The following is a 19,997-nucleotide window of genomic DNA, read 5'->3' as shown; positions in this document are numbered from 1 at the left end:
ACAGCCAGACAAAGAGCTGTGAGGGCAAGGGGGACTGTGGGTTACACTGGGCGAAAAAACCACAGTGAATCCCGTTAATTTTTTTGCCAGGATTTACTGTAGCTCAGAACACATGATTTACTGTGCCTGGCTACAGTACTGACTGTAAGGGAAGGTGGGGTACAGTGGGACACCGGATACATTGGGACACCTTCAATATTTCCAACTTCCGGTTATGTCAGGTTCTCCGGAAAATTGACCAAAATAGAGCGTTATTTGGTTTACTGTTTTCACGACTCGGGGACAGAACTGGGCGTTTTCTGAATGAGAAACGTGGGTTGGAAGTTTGATTCCACAAAAACCGATGAAAAAGTGGCACGTTTTTTGAATTTTTTTTTCTTTTTAGCGTCTGAAATGCACGTCGGATGATCGTACCGAGGTTAGGAATGTGTTCCCTGGTGCAATGAGCGTCAAAAAGGGTCAATGCGCGGAGCTTGGTCTTGAGGTCAAGGGCCACAGGCCGATATGACGTTTTAAGGGGAGGTTCTACTGAAAATCTTACTTTCTTCAAATTGAGTCCCACTTTGTATGTTCATTGTAAATTTAAAGTATGTTATAGTAAATAGTAAAATTTGAAGTTTGGAGAGGAATACCTAGCCCCAAATCCAGTCGAAGAGGAATTTTCTGCTTTTTCCAGTCGTATCTTGAAAAATTCTCCTACGCAAAGTTTTTGAACGTAAACTGATGTTCTGGTCATTTTTCACTTTTTTGGTTCATAATTGATAAACCGTGGCATAAGTAACATACTGGGACCATTGCAAAATCATAAGCTGTGTTTTCAACACAGCATGTCACTAAAATTTCAAGAAAATGGTCAAAATCCTGATATTTTAGTGTCTTTTTTTTTCTGATAGGCAGTGCCAAAATAAATTTGTTTGGTCTCATGTCTTAGTGATGCCACGCTTTATTGCTTATGTGCCAAAGAAGTGAAAAATGTCCAGGACATCAGTTTACGTTGAAGTACTTTGCGTAGGAGAATTTTTTAAGATATTTCTAAAATAGGCTGAAAAAACCTCTTCGACTGGATTTGGAGGAAGGTATTGGGCTCTAAACTTTATGTTTGACTATTAACTGTGTAGTACTACACATATGCAACAAATGTTAACACTGGGGCTCAATTTGAAAAGTGCCATTTTTTCAGTAGAACCTCCCCTTAAAATGACTCAGTTCACATTGGGACAGGGTGAGGCTACTGGGCCATGTGGATAGCAAAAGTACATGAATCGTACATATATTGTCTTGTCTCGTCCAAACAAATAAAAGTTATCTTATGCATGTGGTCTCTAAAGTCATTACTTCAGGGTTTTCTCGAGTGGAGAGGTCGAAAAAATACGAAAAGTAGTACTATTCCATTGAAAGCAGCGTATCTTCCGAACGCTTGGAACCAGAGATCCGAGTCTGCGCTCATTGTATTCAGCATAGCTTTTTCTACAACTTGGCAGTCCGAAAAAAAAAACGCACGACTTAGATCCAGATTGTTTTCATTGCTGTCCCCATGTGCCCCGGATCTGTCCCAATGTGCCCCGGTACTGTCCACATTGGGACAAGTGCAGACTCTACGGAAAATATCGCTTCTGCCTAAAAACGTGTCGAAATAAGTTTGAATGCTTCAGCATATGATAGGCTAGATGTCAATGCACAACTTAGGCCTGCCCCGACCATTATAGCTCGAAAGCCCTCTGACGTAGAGCGCGAAGAAAAAATCCGTCCCAATGAGCCCCACCTTCCCTTACCTGGTACAGGATATTCCGTACTCCACTCCTGTGGTACAGTAAATTCCGTGCAAACTACAGTACATCCTGTAAAAAAGTACAGTAAATCCTGTACTCTGAATTACAGTGACAGCTGTACTAATCACTACAGGATTTACTGTGATTTTTTCCCACAGTGTAGGGTGCCGCGAAAAACACTTTTTTCTGAAATTTAAATGTGTGTGATTTCGGAACTCCTCGAAAAGGGTAAGAAAAGTACACCACCGGGAAAGAAAAGTACAACGAAAAGAATTGCGATTTCGAAGCAGGAGACCACCAATCCTGGCTCAATACACGTTTACCCCTAAAGTGGAGAGCTTTCACTTGCCATTAGTTCAAGTTTCGTCAAAATCGGTCAATTGGTTCTGATTCTACATGCAGTCATCACAGAAGGTCCAAGAAGCCGTATCTCAGAGATAAGTGGGTACAGCATTTTTGTACTTTTCTTCCCCTTTTCAAGTAAATGCCCAATAACTTGTTTATTTCGAGTCCAATTCTATAACTTGTGTTGACATTTTTTGCTTGTCTCGCCCAATCAAATGTATTTCCGTGATCAATTCAATTTTCATCCCGCTTGTAGTTTCTTGGAGGGTGTTCTTTTCTTCCCCAATGCCTGTACTTTTCTTCCCCATTTCATTTTTACACTTATAAAACATTGTGTTGAAGCCTAAGAGCCTCGAACGGCACTGTTTTTCAAAGATGATGGTCTAAGCTATAAGGTGGTACCTTACATTGGACTGTCGGCTGATTCTGCACGAAGCTGTACTTCAAAGTACAAACATTTAAAAAAAGATTTTCATAGTTATTTTTTATGTGTTTTTCAAACGTGCAGTTTGTTTCTAAATATTATATGTAGAACTGGGCTAAATTTATTTTTTGTCAGCGCGGGATGACCAATCTTTCTAAAACCGCTAACGTGATGGTTCAGTGTAGTTTCAGTTCGGAGATAACACGGGTGTACTTTTTTTACCCGAGCTTCGAGTGTACTTTTCTTACCCAACCTACCCCTAGATCAGCCATTTCGAGTCTAAACGTATGACATGTGGTTACTTTCTTTTCATCTCGTTGAGACGAATCCATTTCCGACATCAGTTTTTCATTTCCACATATTTGATTTTTCACCTCTTTTCTGTCAATAGTACTAAAAATACCGGACTACGAAGTTTGAGGGGATCTGAAAAGAGTAGGGACATTCCATGTGAAGTCAACCAGGCCTTAGCCACCATGGGCTCCGATCCGGTTCTCGTTTTCAGGGTTTGTTACCCCTATGGTCCCATGAAATAATCGGTACTTGGTTTGGGGTCCGGCCCCCCAGGGGCTGGGCTATGGCCAATTTACTTTTTTGCTGAATATCGGAACAACGCAACTTTGGAGGGCAATATCTCAGCAACCATTGGTCGTAGGTCAAATTCGAGACCAGATTTGGAAAGAGGATGAAAAACTGAATCTTTTTTGTCTTTGAAGTTTTAATGTCCAAAAACTTTTTATAAGTTTAAAACTTTAGTGAAGTTTTCAAATTAGCGCCATTTCCTAGATCCTCAACCGATTTTGACCAATCTGGGCTTAAAAGATAGCTTAAACCCTTCCCTAAACGAAAATGTTAACCAAAAAATGTGTTCGGCTTCGTTCCCGAGAACGAGTCATTTTCGTGAACCCCTGCAACCACGTATTTCACCTAATTGTAGTGACGGCCGAACTCGATACCACTCTGGCCTGATTGCAGACGAGAGAGTTAATTGTGATCAAGCTGTTGACATTGGTTCTCGAGCAATGGAAAAAATTGCTGGAAAAACATTTGCAGAAATTACTTTGCACAGGAAAGACAAGGCAGTCCCCATTTCAGCTATGCTCAGGTCGGTGACAATAAGAGGAAATATTGTTCAAGTTGACTCCACACATCTATTTCATCGCATTATTGTTGCAACGAAAGATCTGCATGAACTTGAAAGCAGCTTTGAGTATGAGCTAGCCCCATTTCCCACGTCACTTTTTAATGAAAATGGCATGAGAAAATCTGAGAAGTCTAAGATTGTGCCTGCATTAGAAAGTTTGTTTTGCCGCGCCGATGATAAGCTTCCTGCAGACCCTTGTTACGTTGTTGATGGCGGCTATTTTATGAGAAAAGTTGTGTGGCCACGCCCCGCTACGTACGCCGAGGTGATCAGCACGCACGTCAGGTACGCACTGTCGCAGTATGGAGAAACAGCTCATGTCGTGTTTGACGGGTACATTGATGGGCCAAGTACTAAGGACCCGGAGCACAATTTTCGGGCGGCAAGTGGAACAAGCCCTGATCTTGACTTTGAACTGCACATGGATATAACTACAACACAATCTAAGTTCTTGACAAATCACACACAGTGTCTGCTATTTTTAAGGGCCAAAAGAAGAAAGCTCTACAGAAAATGTGCGATCAAGCCCTGAAAAATGAAGTCGAAACATTTCTTAGCCCGCACCAGCCGGGTAACAAAGTGGCTGCTGCAGGAGAAAAGATCTTCCTTTCACTTTATGGTGTTTCGAGATGCGCCAACCTGAAGGAGGCAAGGCACTTTCTGTACAAAAGAACAATTGCAAGGCAGTCCGTGAAGGCCAAGTTTGATATAGCCACTTTGCCACCCTCATTTGAGGGAGCCCGCCAACATAGCTATCGAACGTATCTACAAGTACAAGACTGGCTGCAACGTTCTTCCACCTACTGACTGGGGCTGGAAACTAGAAAACTCCCAGATGCACCCCATTCCAACAACCCTTCAAGCCGCACCAGCGCGCCTTCTTGATTTGATCAGCTGCAATTGCCAAACAGGCTGCGGTAAAGGCTGCACCTGCTTCATTGCAGGACTGAAATGTAGCTCGATTTGCGGTCACTGTGCCGGTGTGAGCTGCTCCAACGCCGAGCCCACGGACCCCAAGGAGGCGGACGCCGATAGTGACGACAGCCAGGAAGAGGATGGCGAGGATCCCGACGACCCAGAAGCTGTCGTTTAGCTGGTTACGCAGGTAAATTACTATCAAAAGTAATTTTATGTGCAAAAGTAATTGCCCTCAACTAATAAAAGCTTTTCGTTCCAGAAGTCACTTGCAAGAATCTTTTGTTTTGTTCGCCGAGGGAAGAAAATAAATTAATATGTAACAAAAGCTGTATTTAAAGAAATAAATGTGTATTAAGATGTAAAAAACGATTTAATGAAAGTTAAACATGCAAGGAGTTTCCCCGCGGCCGGACAGCCCGCCAGCGGCCAGCGCAGCGCTGCCGTCTCGGGTGTCACATCTCCCTCAGTTTTCATCGCCCAGGTACTGTTCCAGCATCTTATTGTTCACAGCACTTGGTCCTACAGGTTCAAGAAACAAGAATTCGGCCAATTTCCCTCTTGGTACAGAGAAAATTACGCTCAGAATCGGTTTTCTTTATTTTCAAAAATTGAAAAAAAAATATTTTTTCACTTTTTTCCAGTGTATATGTTACTAAAACCCAATTTCGAGCAATGCATCTTGTAGCCGCATGTGTCACGAGTATTTTGAGCACTCGCACGCCTCTGTAGGTCAAACCGTTCGGCCGTGAGGTGTTGAGAACCATGGCTGCGACCGGCGGCGGCATGCACGCGCCGCCCTCGCCGGGCAGCGCACCTTAGCCGTCTCGGTATCCTATCTCCCTCAGTTTTGATCCCACAGTTATCAAACACATACCAATCTATTCAGAAAACGTAGGCCTACATCGCCAAGAGAAGCACATTTTGCCGATTTCTCACTTGGAACAGAGAAAATTACAATCAAAGTACCTTGTACCTTTCACAAAAACCCAAAATTTCACTTTAATTCATTTTTTTTCAGTGTAGATGTTATCGAAATCAAAATCCGATCCATGTAACTTGTAGCCGCAAGTATCACGAGTGTTTTGAGCACTCGCACGCCTCTCTAGGTCAAACCGTTTGGCCGTGAGGTGCCAAAAACCATTTTGGTCAAAATGTTCAAAATTATGAACTTTGAACGCCGATATCTCCAATCGGCACCGTGGGATTTTTTGGGATTTTGGGGAGAGGCTTCCTTAGACCTACCAGAAACGATCCCCAAAGTTTGGTACTGTTCGGAATTTTGTCCGGGTCAGGGGGGTTTTTTGCACCGTTTGACTGGACTACAAGCAGCCAAGAACTAGTGGCTGGAAGCCAGAACAGTGCGACATCTGTTTCTCCCTCCTTGAGCCCAGTGGTGCTAAAGGAATCAGCCACCCGGAAACTTACATCATTGGGTATAAATCCCGTAGATCTAAGCGCTCTCAGATCTGAAGGGGCCAAAGTTGGTGCTGTAAAAAGAAAAGCTGAAGAGGCAGCATCTGCAATTACAAAGAAAGTTTCTCTTGCTCTTGGAGTAAATGAAGAAAATATTGGAACTACTCAGGCAAGGAAAGCGAAGGACCACGATTTATTGATGGATGAAGTGAAACAACGTGTCCCTACAGCATCTAAAGTTTTGAAATACCAGCTTTTATCTCTTGTACCACTCAGTATGCCTGTGAGAGAGGGAGCTCAACAATTTGGAGTCAGCAGGACACTGTTTGGATTAGTCAGGCGACTAAAAGAAGAGAAAGGCATCTTACCCGTCCCTGACTTCAGTAGAATTTCTAGTATTTCTGCAGATACTAAAGCTAAGATAGTTGAATTTTACTGTAGTGATGCAAATTCAAAAATAATGCCCGGTTTAAGAGACTGTGTCAGCATCAGAAAGGGAGTGCACGAACAGAAGCGATTGCTCTTGAGCAATTTACCAGAGTTGTACCAAGCATTCAAGGAAGAAAATGAAGGTCTCAAAATTGGCAAGTCAGTATTTTGGTCCCTGAAGCCAAAATGGTGTGTGAGTGCAAGTGAGGCAGGAACACATGAGCAGTGTGTTTGCCAGACGCACCAAAACTTTAAATTAGTCTGTTATGCTCTGAATATCAAGACTCACTATAGAGATTTAATTCCATTATGTGTGTGCAATGCCAAAGACAGATCGTGTATGTTAAGGCTCTGTGAAAATTGTCCGACTTTGGAATCCATACAAGAAATTCTAAAAGGTCAAATTAAAAGACCTGATTTCCTGGAGTCAGAATTTTCATCGGGCGATGAGTATGATTTTCTTGATGAAAGTGTGAAGTTTCGACAGTGGAAGGCATCTAGTGGTAAAACAGCAGTAGTATAACTGGTACTGGGTAACGGTTGCCTACCTCCAAGGGGTCGCCTGGCGAACACTGGGGTCACGGATTTGGCTCAGACACACGGTGGTTGTCTACCCACAAGTTGCCTGGGTTCCTCTGACACTTGGTTGCAGCCCCATTCAAGAACTCTGTTTTTCAATACAGGACTGTGTTATTAATTATTTTTTTAAAAATTCTAAGTTTTTGCTGTTCAAAATTTTCATTTTTTTTTCTTGTTTGACTTGAGTAAAAAGGATCAGAAACAAAACATGTTTAAAATGAAGTATTTTTATTTTGTATGAAACAAATTATATAAAGAAAACTTGATTACATGATGTTTCACGATAGTATAAGCAACGCTTTTACAAAGGTTACATGGCATTTTTCAATGGTTACATACACGATACAAACATTGTTTCAAATAAAAGGTTATATGATATGGAATACATTTTGAAACGTTACATGTTGATTACATGAGGTTACACAAACACTCGCAAGGTGTACCTGATTGGGGCTCGGCAAACCCCACAGTGTGTCATGGAAGGTAAACACAGAGTGCAAGTAAAGAGGTGCGCACAAGGGAGGACTACCACGTCCACCCCCCTTTCGTAACATATTTTACAAATGATTTTGTCATGCGCCTTACAGTGCCCCTGAGTAGTATTTGACTGAGCAACGTGTGGTTTGATGATGTTTTTAAAGTGTAATGGGACGTTGTCAATCGTTTGGAGTTGAGTTTGGACTTTCTGCACGTACTCCTTGCCTAGTAGTCGCACTAAAAATCCACAGTAAGGTGAGTATGTCGCATGCTCAAAGGCGACATCGTCGCTCTCTTTCCACCTTCCCAACCCTGTTCCACAGTGGAAGCACATCACTGCATCCTTTACTCCTGTGTAAAAGAAGCCGTTTTCAGCAAGGGCTTCTGGTGTGATTTTTATGTCTTTTGGCCAACGTTTGAATGTCTCCATTCTCTTCTCTGCTGATTGCATGTCGGGGAAATCTGGCAATTTGTATGGAAGAATGTTCAGTGCGTTTGCAAATTTGTCAAAATACCCACGGAACAGTGTAACTTGTTCGGCATGGCGTTCAATGTGAGATCGATCAACCAAACGCTCTGCAGTGCGCTCAATTTCGTCCAAAAGGCTATTGACTTGTGAAGCCCGTTCTGGTATGATCACTGTCAGAAGATCATGGTAGATTGACCTTAGTGGTGGTGAGTGTGCTTCCCCAGGCCTAGTGGAATCGGGTACGGTTTGATCTTCCCCCGAATTGGATGGAGCGCCAGCTGAATCGGGTTCGCTTGCCGTGTTATTTGTGTGGTCACCTTCTTCGTCACTGATGTCTTGCATGGGCCCACAACGTGTTGCTTCCTGTGACTCATTCTCCTCATCTGTCAAATCCACCACCTCCGGTTGTGTTGGTGCCTCCTGAGTTGCACTCTCTGTCAAATCCGCCTCCTCCGGTTGTGCTGGTGTCTCCTGAGTCGCACTCTCTGTGTTATCTGTCTCCATTTCCTCGTTCTCCTCGCCTCGCTCCTCTGTCAGCATTTCCTCGCTCTCCTGGACTTGCTCCTGTGGTGTCAATGTGCTTGTCTCGTCTCCTGTGTCCATGTTTTCCGGTCTGTCTCCCTCCTGTCTCTCCATCTTTTGCATTGTGTGTCTTGTGGTTCTGAGTGTGCAGGTGATGCCCTCTGCCTTCGTGCTGCGCCTTTTAAGCCGGTCCGTGGACCCTCCGGCCTCGGCGGCTCAGTCTCCCCTCCGGACTCGGTTCCCCTCCTTCGTTCAGGTTCCCTCACCATTCCCTCCGTCCCCGCTCGCCCTAGGGAAGTCCTAGAGGGCGCCAGTGTTGCGTACTGCCCTTCCCGCACCTCTCCCCGTGAGGGCCTTCCCGCTCCTCGTCCCTCTCCTTGCTTGCCTAGATGGCGCTAGTGTCGCCTTCTGCCCGCCCCGCACTTCCCTCCGCGGGCGTCCTTCGGCCGCCGGGCCCTCGTCTAGTCCCTGGCGTTCCTCTATCCTCCCCGCTCCCCCGCACCCTCTCCTCATTCCCCTCCCCGTTGGTTGGGTTCGGCCGTCGGGCCGCATTGTCTTTTTCCATCCCCACGCACTCTTTTTCTCCTTACGCACGCCTAGATGTCGCTAGTGCAGCCTACTGCCCTCCCCTTCGACCGCCGGGCCTTTTCCGCTCCTTTCCCCGCACTCCGCCCGCCTTGGTTGCGCTGGCCTACGTCTTCTGCCCGCCCCGCTCTCCTCCCCTCCTAGGGCCCCTTCGCCCGGCGAGTGTGCGCCTCCCTCTCTTTTCCCCCCCCGTGCCCTGCTCGCCTTGCCATGCTGCCCGCCCCACACTCCCCCCTTCCCCTCCTTGGGCCCCTTCGGTCGGCGTGCGCCTCCCTGTCCCCTTTTCCCCGCGCCCCGCTCCGCCCCTCTCCCCCGCTCCCTCGTTGCGTATCACTTCCTCCTCTCCGTGACCCTTTCTCTCCTCTCTTCACGTTGTGTCTGGGTATTCCCTCTGTCTGGCGTCGTCGCGTTCTTGTGGACCCCTCTCCCCCTCCCACTCCACTCGAGGCCTCCCCGGCTCTGAATCATCGGCGCACGCCGCGCCCGAGCCTGCCGCGGTCCTTATCACTTCCCCCTCACCCTCATCCTTCTCACTTGGCCCTGAATTTGTTTCGATACTTTGCAGACTTGTGCGACGAACATTTGCAAAGCCTCCCTTGGTCAACGATTGGCAGAAGAAATCAAAACAGCTAATGATTAAAGATAAGACAGCAAACAATAAAAATAAAATCAATTCCATTTGCAAATTATCCTGTGCATATTTTCTTTGTGCTATTTCTGTGTCGTTTCTATTTTCCATGTCGTGCTTTAACGCGTGCCACGCGGCGCGCCTCGTCTTCCAGTGTTTTGCTGATGAAGTGGTTGTCTGCGCTTGCCTGCGCTATCTGTAAGTTTATATTTCGGAATTGGAGTCCCGGGGCCCTTCGTGGCGTGCTGTCGGTGTGCCCTGGCGTCCTGGTGTCCAGGACCACGCCGTCAGTCTGGTGATGTCCGTATGCGAGTGCACCATGTGCCACAGGACTAGGGACACGTCGACGTCTAGCTCGAGCTCGTCCGACTCGTCGAGCTCCAGCAACTCAAGCAGTACCAGCTCGACCTCAAGTAGCAGTTCAAGTTCGACGAGTTCCAGCTCGCGTGAGTCCTCTCCGGCTCCTCCACCAAAGGTACGTTTTCTGACTTTTATACTTTTCGGCTCCGAGAATGAACGCGTGACTGTCCGTGAGCTTGCGCGAGCCCGCCGAGCCCGTGCCTTGCGGTCTATTTTTTTGTCCATTTTTTCAGGCGGCACGGAAAAGTCGAAGCCGAGTTAAGAGGCGAAGCGATGCGCCCCTCACGAAGCCGACGGGATCCACACCTCCTGAGGTACGTTACTCTGCCAAACGTTTTGATGCTCCGAGAATGCACGTGTCACGCCGTCCGGTGTCTGTGTGTGTGTGTGTGTGTGTGTGAGAGAGAGAGAGAGAATGAGTGAGCGCGCGTGTGGTGGCTTGCCACGCCGTTCATTTCTTTTTCTATTCCACACAGAAAAGTGCAAGTGACGGAGTGCCCGTGGAGAAGCCGACCGAGTCCCGGCCGCCCTCCCCGGAAGCACCTCCAGAGGTACGTGAACCTTTTTTTTTTCACTCCGAAAATGAGCGTGTGGAGAGAGAGAGAGAGAGAGAGAGAGAGAGAGAGAATGAGTGAGCGCGCGTGTGGTGGCTTGCCACGCCGTTCATTTCTTTTTCTATTCCACACAGAAAAGTGCAAGTGACGGAGTGCCCGTGGAGAAGCCGACCGAGTCCCGGCCGCCCTCCCCGGAAGCACCTCCAGAGGTACGTGAACCTTTTTTTTCACTCCGAAAATGAGCGTGTGGTGCGTGCGCGGTTCATTTTATTTTGTTTCCATTTTCTAGGACACACAGAAAAGTGCACCGGACAGTGTACCCGTGGGGGAGCCGACAGGGTCCCTGCCGGCTTCTCCGGCTGCACTTCCAGAAGAGGTAAGTTTCCGACTATCAAACTATTTTTTTTGCTCCGAGAATAAGCACGCCAGCGGTGCGCGGTTCATTTTAGTTTTTTCCTTTTTCTAGGTTATTGACGAGCCTTTGGACTTATCATCACGTGAGTCCGTGGAGCCGGCGCCACTTCGGCGAGAGTCCACCCCGTCTCCACCGGTGCCTCTGGATTTAAGCCCAAAGAAGCGCCGCGTATCTACTGTAAGTTTTTTTTACGGTCTCGTGCTTTTTTTTTGTCGAGTGCGCTGTTTCTCATTTTTTCCTGTGTGTGTTTTAGGATGCCGTTCCCGCTCGGACTCGGAGGGTCTTGCCGGCACCCAATCGGCGGGCCCTGACCCGGGCGGCGTCAGCAGACGAGCGACGGCCCGGCAGCTGGGGGCTGCTTCGAACGCCCCCTCGTTCGTCTCGTGATGAACGTCACTTTTGATCTCCATTTATTTCCCCACTTTTATTTGCATGATGTAACCTGAAGGGATATATTTTTTTCAATATAATCATTTGTAACCGAGTCCTTTTTGGTTTTTTCCTCTCCTTGAAAATGAACCACACGTTTTTTTCTCAAGTTTATGATTTTATTTCATATTGAAAACAAAGCCACATTACAAATCTCTCATCTCATACAACACCTTTTCCTGAAAGAATGTTAAGTGATACACAAGAAATTCTTCACGCACCATGGCCAAATTACAGGATTCAATCAAAGACAGATCTTGAGCATACTGAGCAGAAATAAACGGCGTTGTCTTTGCCATACAATGACGCATCCGTTCATTTCGCACAGGGATATCTTCCTGCACGAGTTGTTGATAGGTTATGTTCTGAGAATGGAGCTCTTTGATGGTTTCGTTGACAAATTGCTGTGCAAAGTGTTCAATGTGAGTTTGGCTCAGTTGAACCAATTCGAGAGACAGTTTAGTCAGTTCACGAGCCTCGCCAAACTTTCGCCAAGTTGCTGGTGCAAAAAAGAAATTGATTTTCGACCCCGTTCTGTTAAATCGAACAGATTTCCCCCCGTGCTGTGAGATGTACGCACAAACTCGAATTCCGCCCACCTGGATGGGGTCTGGTTTGTTTTTGGACCAAAATAGACTTTGAATTTTTTCAAAAATGTCTGGATTGAGAAGAAGTGTCAACTCGTTGATGGAAAGCCTCATCCTGTTCATATCCTCTCCGTGTTGTTCAGTCAGTACGGCGGAAGGTTTTCCCGTGTGCAAATCAATTCCCAGAATCAGTGTTTTTGCATTGTTTGTCAGGGCCCCCAAAGTCAGTGCAATCGTTTTCCGGTTTACAAAATAGGGTATCCCACCCAAGTCTTCCCCTGGTTGGTCTTCAGTTTGCATGTTGCTTGGCTCAACCGGTGTCTGGCTGTTGACGTAACTTTCAAAAACTTCAAAAATTTCGTCTTGGAGTTGAGTGGACGTGTCTTGTTCCCCTGTGTTTTTGTCTTTGCGCTGGAGTGACCTCTTGCGCCCTTTCTTCGTCTCTGAGTCACTGTTCTGTGGGTCCATGGCCGTGTTCCTCGTGTAAGTGTGTACCGAACGGTCCTCTGCACGCGCTTTTATTTCGCACTGCACGGCGTCTCCCCCCATTTTTCTCCCGCCATTCACTCGGGTGGGAGGCAACAAGTCTGAACACGTTTTTGAGAGTGGGGAGAGAGCTACTCGAAATCGGTGGGGGAAAAATGTTTAGCCTGTATGTACGGCCAGTGATCAAGAAGAGTGGTCCAGGCCGTGAGGCCAAAGCGTGTGAAGCAAAATGTGGGGCCAGTGTTCCTATCGATATCAAAGAATTCGTCCCGTGTCACTTCAATGAAAGGTTTATCTCTCAATTGAATACACTGAATATGGTGCGAATCGAAACAAATCCACTGGCCCCGGTATTTTAGGCCGTCAGATGTCCTCAAGTGTTTTGTGATGGTTTTGCACGCATCAATCGTATTTTTGACAAAGGCTTTGATTTCTGACGTGGAAAATTCATCCTCTATTTCTCCGTGTTTCAAAATCTGTATGACGGTTTGATTGGATGCATCCGTCTTGACGAGTAGCTCCTTCTGACTGTTTGGGTTCAGAGTAATAAGGGTGATTTTTTCACGAGTCATCTTGGCTTGTTTTGCTCCTGCTCTCTGTGTGGTGTGTGCCTCTGCTTGCCATGCCTGTCCATTTGTACCCCACATTTGAACGCCCGCGCCAGCCCGCGCAGCCCGCGCAGCCCGCGCGCCCGCCGCCGCCGCGCCCGCCGCGCCCCGCCGCCCCCGCCGCGCCCCGCCGCGCCCCCGCCGCCCCCCCGCCGCGCCCCGCCGCGCCGCCCCGCGCCGCCCCGCGCCGCCCCCGCCGCGCCGCCGAGTCCGCGTTGGGCCCCTCCAGGGCATGCCTCCTTGCCGCACCATTCCCCGCTTCCCCCTTGTCGCGTTAGTGGGACGTTATTCCCCTTCGCCGGGCTCTCAACTCGTCGCGAAGGGCGGGGCGCCGGACAGCGAGTCCGCGTCGGTCCCCTCCAGGGCATGCATCCTTGCCGCACCATTCCCCGCTTCCCCCTTCTCGCGTGAGTGGGACGTTATTCCCCTTCGCCGGGCTCTCGGGGCGCCGGGCCGAGCGATCGCGCCGCCGAGTGCATGCGACCTCACCATGCCCCGCTCCCCTCTGGGGACGGCAGGCTCATCGCAGGTTCCAGCTTGTCGCGCCGGGCCGACCGCTCCTTCCGCACCACTCCCCGCAGGCGTCGCGCTGCGTTTCGTCCGCTCTCCGTGAGAGTGCGTGAGCTGCTCTCTTTGCGTCACGCGTTCCCCTTCCTAGTGCGGGGCCGTTGGCGGGCGATTATAAATGCCCATGTCAGAGCCGACGAGAGTCACACCACACAACTCGCACTGACAAGGAAAACAAAAAACACGACCATGAGCGCGGCGGATATTCTAGATGAATGGGATGGGGGCTGCTTTTACACTAATTCATTTCTTTCGGAGGCGTTTTGCACGCTTCTTTCCACTCTGACAAACTCTCAAACCGATTTCACTGACCCACGGCTGAGTCATTTTCTTGACGAAGGTTACAGGGCACATTTACAAGAACTCAACACAGGGGGTCATGCAAATCCAAACATACACTCGGCATACACGTATGCAAAGAATATGGTCGGTGGAGCTGTCACTCGGAGACAAGCACAAGCAAGTCAAAGCACAGTCAGTCCAGAGCAACACGAGCAGTCCACATCACAAAAACGAACGAGTGAGGACGTGCCTTCCGAATCAGAAGAGGAGGAGGAAGTAGCTCCCACCATTGAAATTATTCAATCGACAACAAGATACCTCAAGAGGTTCAAGCTCAACTTCAGAGAGGAGGTATTTGCGGTGAGACACCTGGGGACAACATTAGATCCTTATCATCAGCTGACAGATTTATTTGATACCCTTTTAGACAGACAAAGGCATGCAGTCCACGCCAATCCCGACGACAGTTGCATCATTGAAGTGACAGGAAGTGAAAGTGCGAACACGCCTGTGTGGTTCAGTTTGCGACGCACTGATCAAATCAATGGCCAAATTATTTTGGACAAAATAAGTCATGTTTTAAATTCGAATCAAAGTTTTATGACGGACGGAGCGCTTCATTTTTCATACATTCATGTTCCTAACCCCAAATCTGGGGGAGGACGAAATAACCGTCCTAACGAAGAAATGTCGCATTTAATTTTAAGAAAAATTCAAAGCGGTTCACTTTTTGACCCCGAAAATGTGGATGACAAAATGTGTCTGACACGATGCGTCAGCGTTTGCATGATGCACAACACGGTTTCAAAACAGCTTTCCTGAGACTAAAAGACGTCAATCCAAAGTACAAAAGAAATTGGCACTCCAGTTATGCAACATGGCGGGCATCGACCCAAACACGGAATGCCATATTTCAGACGTTCAAAAACTACAAAACATTTTACCTGATTATAGACTTGTCGTTTTTATGGGTAATAGTGGCAAAGACATCGTTTTTCATGGTCCCGTTTCAACTTCTTCACATCCTAGGAAAAACATTTACTTACTTTTACACGAAGGACACTTTTATGGGATACTCAAAATCAAGGGAACATTTGGGTTCCGATATTTTTGTGAACACTGTTTGGTTTGCTTCAGCAACAAAAGTGATCATCGATGCGTCGATTCCTGTTGGAGGTGCGGTTCCAAAGAGTCACACCACACGGACCATCATTTTTTAAAAAGGTGTGGAAACTGCTGTCGTAATTTTGCTGGCGACGAATGTTTTGAGTTTCACAACACTGCAAAAATCTACAGCAACGGAAAAACCACATGTGACGTTAAAAAGTTTTGTCCAAAGTGCGAGAAGAGTGTTGTATTGAAAGATAGGGGCAGGGGCAAAAATAACAAGCACGTTTGCGGTACAAGACATTGCAAATATTGTAACTCCACTGTCCTAGAAAATCACTTGTGTTTTATACAACCGTGGGAACCACCAGCTGTAAGTAAAGACACTAGAACGATACGCCTCTATTTTGACACGGAAACGATTCAGATTGAGCAGTTTGAAGACAAGAACAACTGGATGGAACACAAACCTAACGTACTTATTTGTCAACAAGTTTGTGACAAATGTGAAAACATTAAGGAGATGGAACACGTTTGTTTACACTGTGGAACACGAGAACACATTTTTGAATCACTACAAGATCCACCCCATTGTAATGTCGTTGAACAGTTCGTATCGTACCTTCTCTCTCTTTGCAACGATGAAAAAACAGAAATCATTTGTTTTTCTCACAATGGCCGAGCTTTTGACAACTATTTCATTCTCCAAGAATTTATTAAGAGGAAAATGCAACCAGAAGTGATTTTACAGGGACTCAAAATAATTTGTTTAAAACATGGAAACATCACATTTAAAGACAGCTTACTCTTTGTCGCACAAAAATTAAGTTCACTTCCAAAATCATTCGGACTTTCCGAGTTACGCAAAGGATACTTTCCACATTTTATGAACACGCCACAATACTTTGACTATGTTGGACCCATGCCAGACAAAAGTTTGTATTGCACTTCGACAATGACTTCCAAAGACAAGAGCGTGTTCGAATCGTGGTACCAAGAACAAATGGATTCCCATTATGAATTTAACTTTAGGTACGAGATTTTAACTTACTGTCAATCTGATGTTGATATTCTTAGACAAGCTATGGAGTCTTTCCGCGTAAGTTTCATGGAAATCAGTGGTTTTGACCCGTTACGTCACTCGTTAACGATTTCATCCGCTACCATGGCCATGTACAGACATAAACACTTGATTCCAAACACGATAGGGATTGTTCCAAGGGGTGGGTATCGATCACGTGACAAACAAAGTTTTATCGCCTTACAATGGCTTGACTTTGAGCAGTACAAATGGAAAGACATCTCAAATATTTCAACTGCTGAAAACGGTCGAGAAGTAAAGGTTATGGGCAGGCCAGTTGATGGTTACACTGAAATCAGTGCCCCTGATGGAACACTTGAAAAACATGTGTGGCAGTTCTTTGGTTGCTTTTGGCATCAATGCATTTGGTGCTATTCAGACACAAGTTCACGAGATCGACTGAAGAATGATGCAGGTGAAGACAGATTTGAAAAAACAAGAAGGTTGACTGATATTTTAAAAAAGAATGGGTACATTGTTCATGAAATGTGGGAATGCCAATTTAGAGACGAATGCCAAAATAACCCAGAGGTCATTGCATACTTTGACCAGAACCCAACAACACGATCGTTTCCACTTCAGTTAAGAGATGCACTTTGTGGCGGGCGAACTTCTTCTGTACGTTCGTACAAAAAAGCTGACATTTCCAAAGGGGAAAAGATTAAATTCTTTGACATCTGTTCACAGTACCCGTTCATAAATCTCACATTCGGTTACGTCAAAAATCATCCGAAAATATATTTAGAAGATGACCCACACATGCCACCCATTGATAAATGGAACGGAGTGGCTAAAGTCACAGTTTTACCACCTGAAACGTTATTTTTGCCAGTTTTACCGTACAGATGTTGCTCAAAACTTATGTTTCCACTTTGCAAAACATGCGCTGAAACACAAAACCAAGACACATGTACACACACTGAAACCATAGACAGGGCACTAACGGGTACATGGTGTACAAATGAACTTCAATTAGCAGTGAACAAAGGTTACAGAATTTTAAGAATCCATGAATTATTCGATTACCCCGAAGTAGAAAAATATGATCCAGTTACAAAGACGGGTGGACTATTTTCTGGGCACGTCAGAGAGAACATGGCACTGAAATACGAAGCTTCGGGTTGGCCTGCACACGTCAAAACAGACGAGGACAAAGAAAAATATGTCAAAGACATCTTCGATCGCGATGGCATTGTCGTGAGAAAAGATAAAGTTGAGAAAAATCCCGGAAAGAGAACTTTGGCTAAACTTATCCTTAATTCTTTTTGTAAGTATGCACTGTTAAAAAATCTGAACAAATCATTTTAAAAGAGTTTGTCTCATCTGCGTGTTTATTTTTTTTAGGGGGAAAGATGGGTGAAAAAACATTGAGACCAAAGACAGTGTTTGTGTTTGATTACGGCGAATTGATTCGCCTTGTCAATGACTCTACCATCGTCATCAATTCTATCCTTCCTCTTGGAGAAGACTGCCTGCAGATCTGTTTCGTTCCGGTGGAAGACATGGATGAGAGTTTGAAAACCACGTCACTCATTCACGCTGCTCAAACAACCGCAGGGGGAAGGGAATTGCTTTACAAATATTTAGAAGTCGTCGACGAAAGATGCATTTACAATGATACAGGTAAGGGACATCCGTGATTTAAATGATAAAAGAAGATGACTAACTTGTTTCTTCGTGTTGCAGATTCCGTGTGCTTTCTGTCCGTTCCGGGTCAGCCCGAGCCAGAACTAGGACAATATCTTGGTCAGATGACGGATCAACTATCTGAAGATTATGGTGAAGGATCCTACTGCTGTGAGTTTGTCTCGGCTGGTGCGAAGAATTATGCTTTTAGAGTTTGTGTAGGTGGTGACCCTGAAAACATAAAGACAGTCATCAAAGTGAGAGGCATTTCAATCAATAGTTCTTGTGAGGACACTGTAACATTTGATGCTCTTAAAGATATGGTGCTGAGTGACGAGAAAAAAATGACCCATGTACACATACCAATACAAATTGCACGCTTACCGGGCTGGCGAATTGTGACTCGTCCATCTTCAAAGAAATGGCAAGTGTGCTTGAACAAACGTCGACGCATTGACAAGGAGAAGACTGCACCATACGGATACAAAGATATTTTATTAGACGATGACGATTACGAAATATTGTCTGTTTTAGAAGACTTATGTGACACAACACATGACTAGCAAAACTTTCCTATAAAAACTATGTAAAATGGTACACGTTAATCATTCCTCCGATAAACACTCTACACACAACATGGATTTACGCTTTTCTCACCCTTCCAATGTTTTGGTGTGTGCTCCTAGTGGTGGGGGTAAGACATACTTGGTAAAACGAGTAGTAGAGAATCGAGAGCACATGTTCAATGTCTCCTTCGAAAAAATATTGTGGTACTACAGTGAGTACCAAAGTGTCTATGATGAGCTCGCTCAGCAACACGGGGTAGAATTCATTGAGGGAGCTCCGTCGATGGATCATTTTCCTACCGGGGAAAAGCCAAAATTGGTCATTGTTGACGATTTTTTGGACCAAATAAAAAACCCAGAATTTTTGAAAATAGCAATAAAAGGGTCACATCATCGTAATTTAAGCTTTTGGTTTCTAACACAAGCGTTGTTTCCCCCTAACTTTAGACAAATAAGTTTACAAGCACACTATGTGATTTTGTTAAAATCTCCACGTGATATCCAACAAATAAGAACTCTGGCACTACAAGTTGACCCAACTCATTGGAGAGGAATGCTGGAAGCATATTTGGACGCCACACAAGAAGGCCACTCATACATTTTATTCGATTTTCATGTCAGGCAAAAAGACCACCTTCGTCTGAGAACACACATTTTCCCGGGAGAAAACACAGTTGTGTACATTCCAAATGGAAAGTATAAAAAGTCACTCGTTTTTCAAAAGTAGTCATTGTTCGAGGATGGACCGAACAGGTCACAACACGCCTTAGCTGAGACAATGTCACGGACCAAAAGACAGGAACACAGGGACTTACTTCGTGTGCTCCAGCGTGCAAAGCCTTCAGTTCGGAAAGCTATTCTAAAGGAAGCCGACAAAGCACTTGTGTACTCTATTTGTGAACTTTGTGACAACACTCTATCAGGAAACGTACCACTTACACCCTCACAAAAACAAAAACTTAAGAAACACAAAACAGTCCTCAAAAAGCTAGCCAAACGCGGAGAGTCGTGGATAAAGAAGAAAAAGGCCCTCACTCAAAAAGGTGGTGCATTCTTACCGTTGCTTTTGAGCGTTCTGGCTCCAGCACTTGGAAACCTTATTTTTGGCTCTTAGAACAACATGGAACACTGTAAAAAGTTGGTTTTGGTTCCCCACGAAACTGTTACAAAATTACACGAAAAAAATCCAGTGGAGCGCACAGCTGAGGTGGTTATGAATGACCTAGACAAAGAAATGCAACACATACTAAAACAAAAAGCGGAAGATAGCGAAAAATGGAAATTATACGAACAAGCTCTGCAAAAGTACTTATATTTTGTAAACGAAAGAAAGAGACCCATGGAATTGCATATACCAGATTTGAGTCCCTCAACACTCGACGTCACATTGAAACAAAAATTGCTATCCATCACTCCCAGTAAATTTCGAGATTCGGCAGCCTTTTTGTTTGATCAGCTTACTACAAACGAAGCCAAAAAACTTATAAGCTGGGACGAAAACGGTAGGACTTCAGTAGGAAATGAGACTCTACCGAGCATCATAGATTTAATTTCGGACGCTGTGCGCACCCGAGACTCACCCAAGATAAATAAGTGGGAAACGTTTGCAAACGTACTAAAATTGCTG

The 19,997-nt window shown here is 45.7% G+C and overlaps 2 protein-coding genes across 3 annotated transcripts; one reads left to right on the top strand and one right to left on the bottom strand.

Moving 5' to 3' along the window:
• Positions 1-7,099: 7,099 nt before the first annotated feature.
• On the bottom strand, positions 7,100-9,368 carry LOC117645464. Its single transcript, XM_034385676.1, has one exon. The coding sequence runs from the start codon at positions 8,610-8,612 to the stop codon at positions 7,440-7,442; it is 1,173 nt and encodes a 390-aa protein (XP_034241567.1). The 5' UTR covers positions 8,613-9,368; the 3' UTR covers positions 7,100-7,439.
• Position 9,369: 1 nt separating this feature from the next.
• LOC117645471 (histone-lysine N-methyltransferase SETD1A-like) lies at positions 9,370-11,498 on the top strand. Of its 2 annotated transcripts, XM_034385706.1 has the most exons (8): positions 9,370-9,900; positions 10,033-10,177; positions 10,296-10,376; positions 10,539-10,613; positions 10,751-10,825; positions 10,906-10,992; positions 11,083-11,208; positions 11,285-11,498. In XM_034385706.1, exons 1-8 carry the CDS (start codon positions 9,707-9,709, stop codon positions 11,432-11,434), a joined length of 933 nt encoding a protein of 310 aa, XP_034241597.1. In that variant the 5' UTR covers positions 9,370-9,706; the 3' UTR covers positions 11,435-11,498. The 2 variants fall into 2 exon arrangements, with proteins under 2 accessions (XP_034241597.1, XP_034241598.1); XM_034385707.1 differs by lacking the exon at positions 10,751-10,825.
• Positions 11,499-19,997: the final 8,499 nt, after the last annotated feature.

Source organism: Thrips palmi, unplaced genomic scaffold (assembly GCF_012932325.1).
Source record: "Thrips palmi isolate BJ-2018 unplaced genomic scaffold, TpBJ-2018v1 HiC_scaffold_18, whole genome shotgun sequence".
Classification (NCBI taxonomy): domain Eukaryota; kingdom Metazoa; phylum Arthropoda; class Insecta; order Thysanoptera; family Thripidae; genus Thrips; species Thrips palmi.
This window is presented reverse-complemented; position numbering and strand designations above follow the sequence as displayed.

Excerpts from the sequence above, each read along its gene's own strand:
- LOC117645464 (XM_034385676.1), bottom strand. The coding sequence starts at position 8,612 with ATGCAAAAGATGGAGAGACAGGAGGGAGACAGACCGGAAAACATGGAC.
- LOC117645471 (XM_034385706.1), top strand. The coding sequence starts at position 9,707 with ATGATTAAAGATAAGACAGCAAACAATAAAAATAAAATCAATTCCATT. Across the intron at positions 10,377-10,538 it reads CGGGATCCACACCTCCTGAG|AAAAGTGCAAGTGACGGAGT; the intron begins GTACGTTACTCT and ends TATTCCACACAG. Across the intron at positions 10,993-11,082 it reads CGGCTGCACTTCCAGAAGAG|GTTATTGACGAGCCTTTGGA; the intron begins GTAAGTTTCCGA and ends TCCTTTTTCTAG.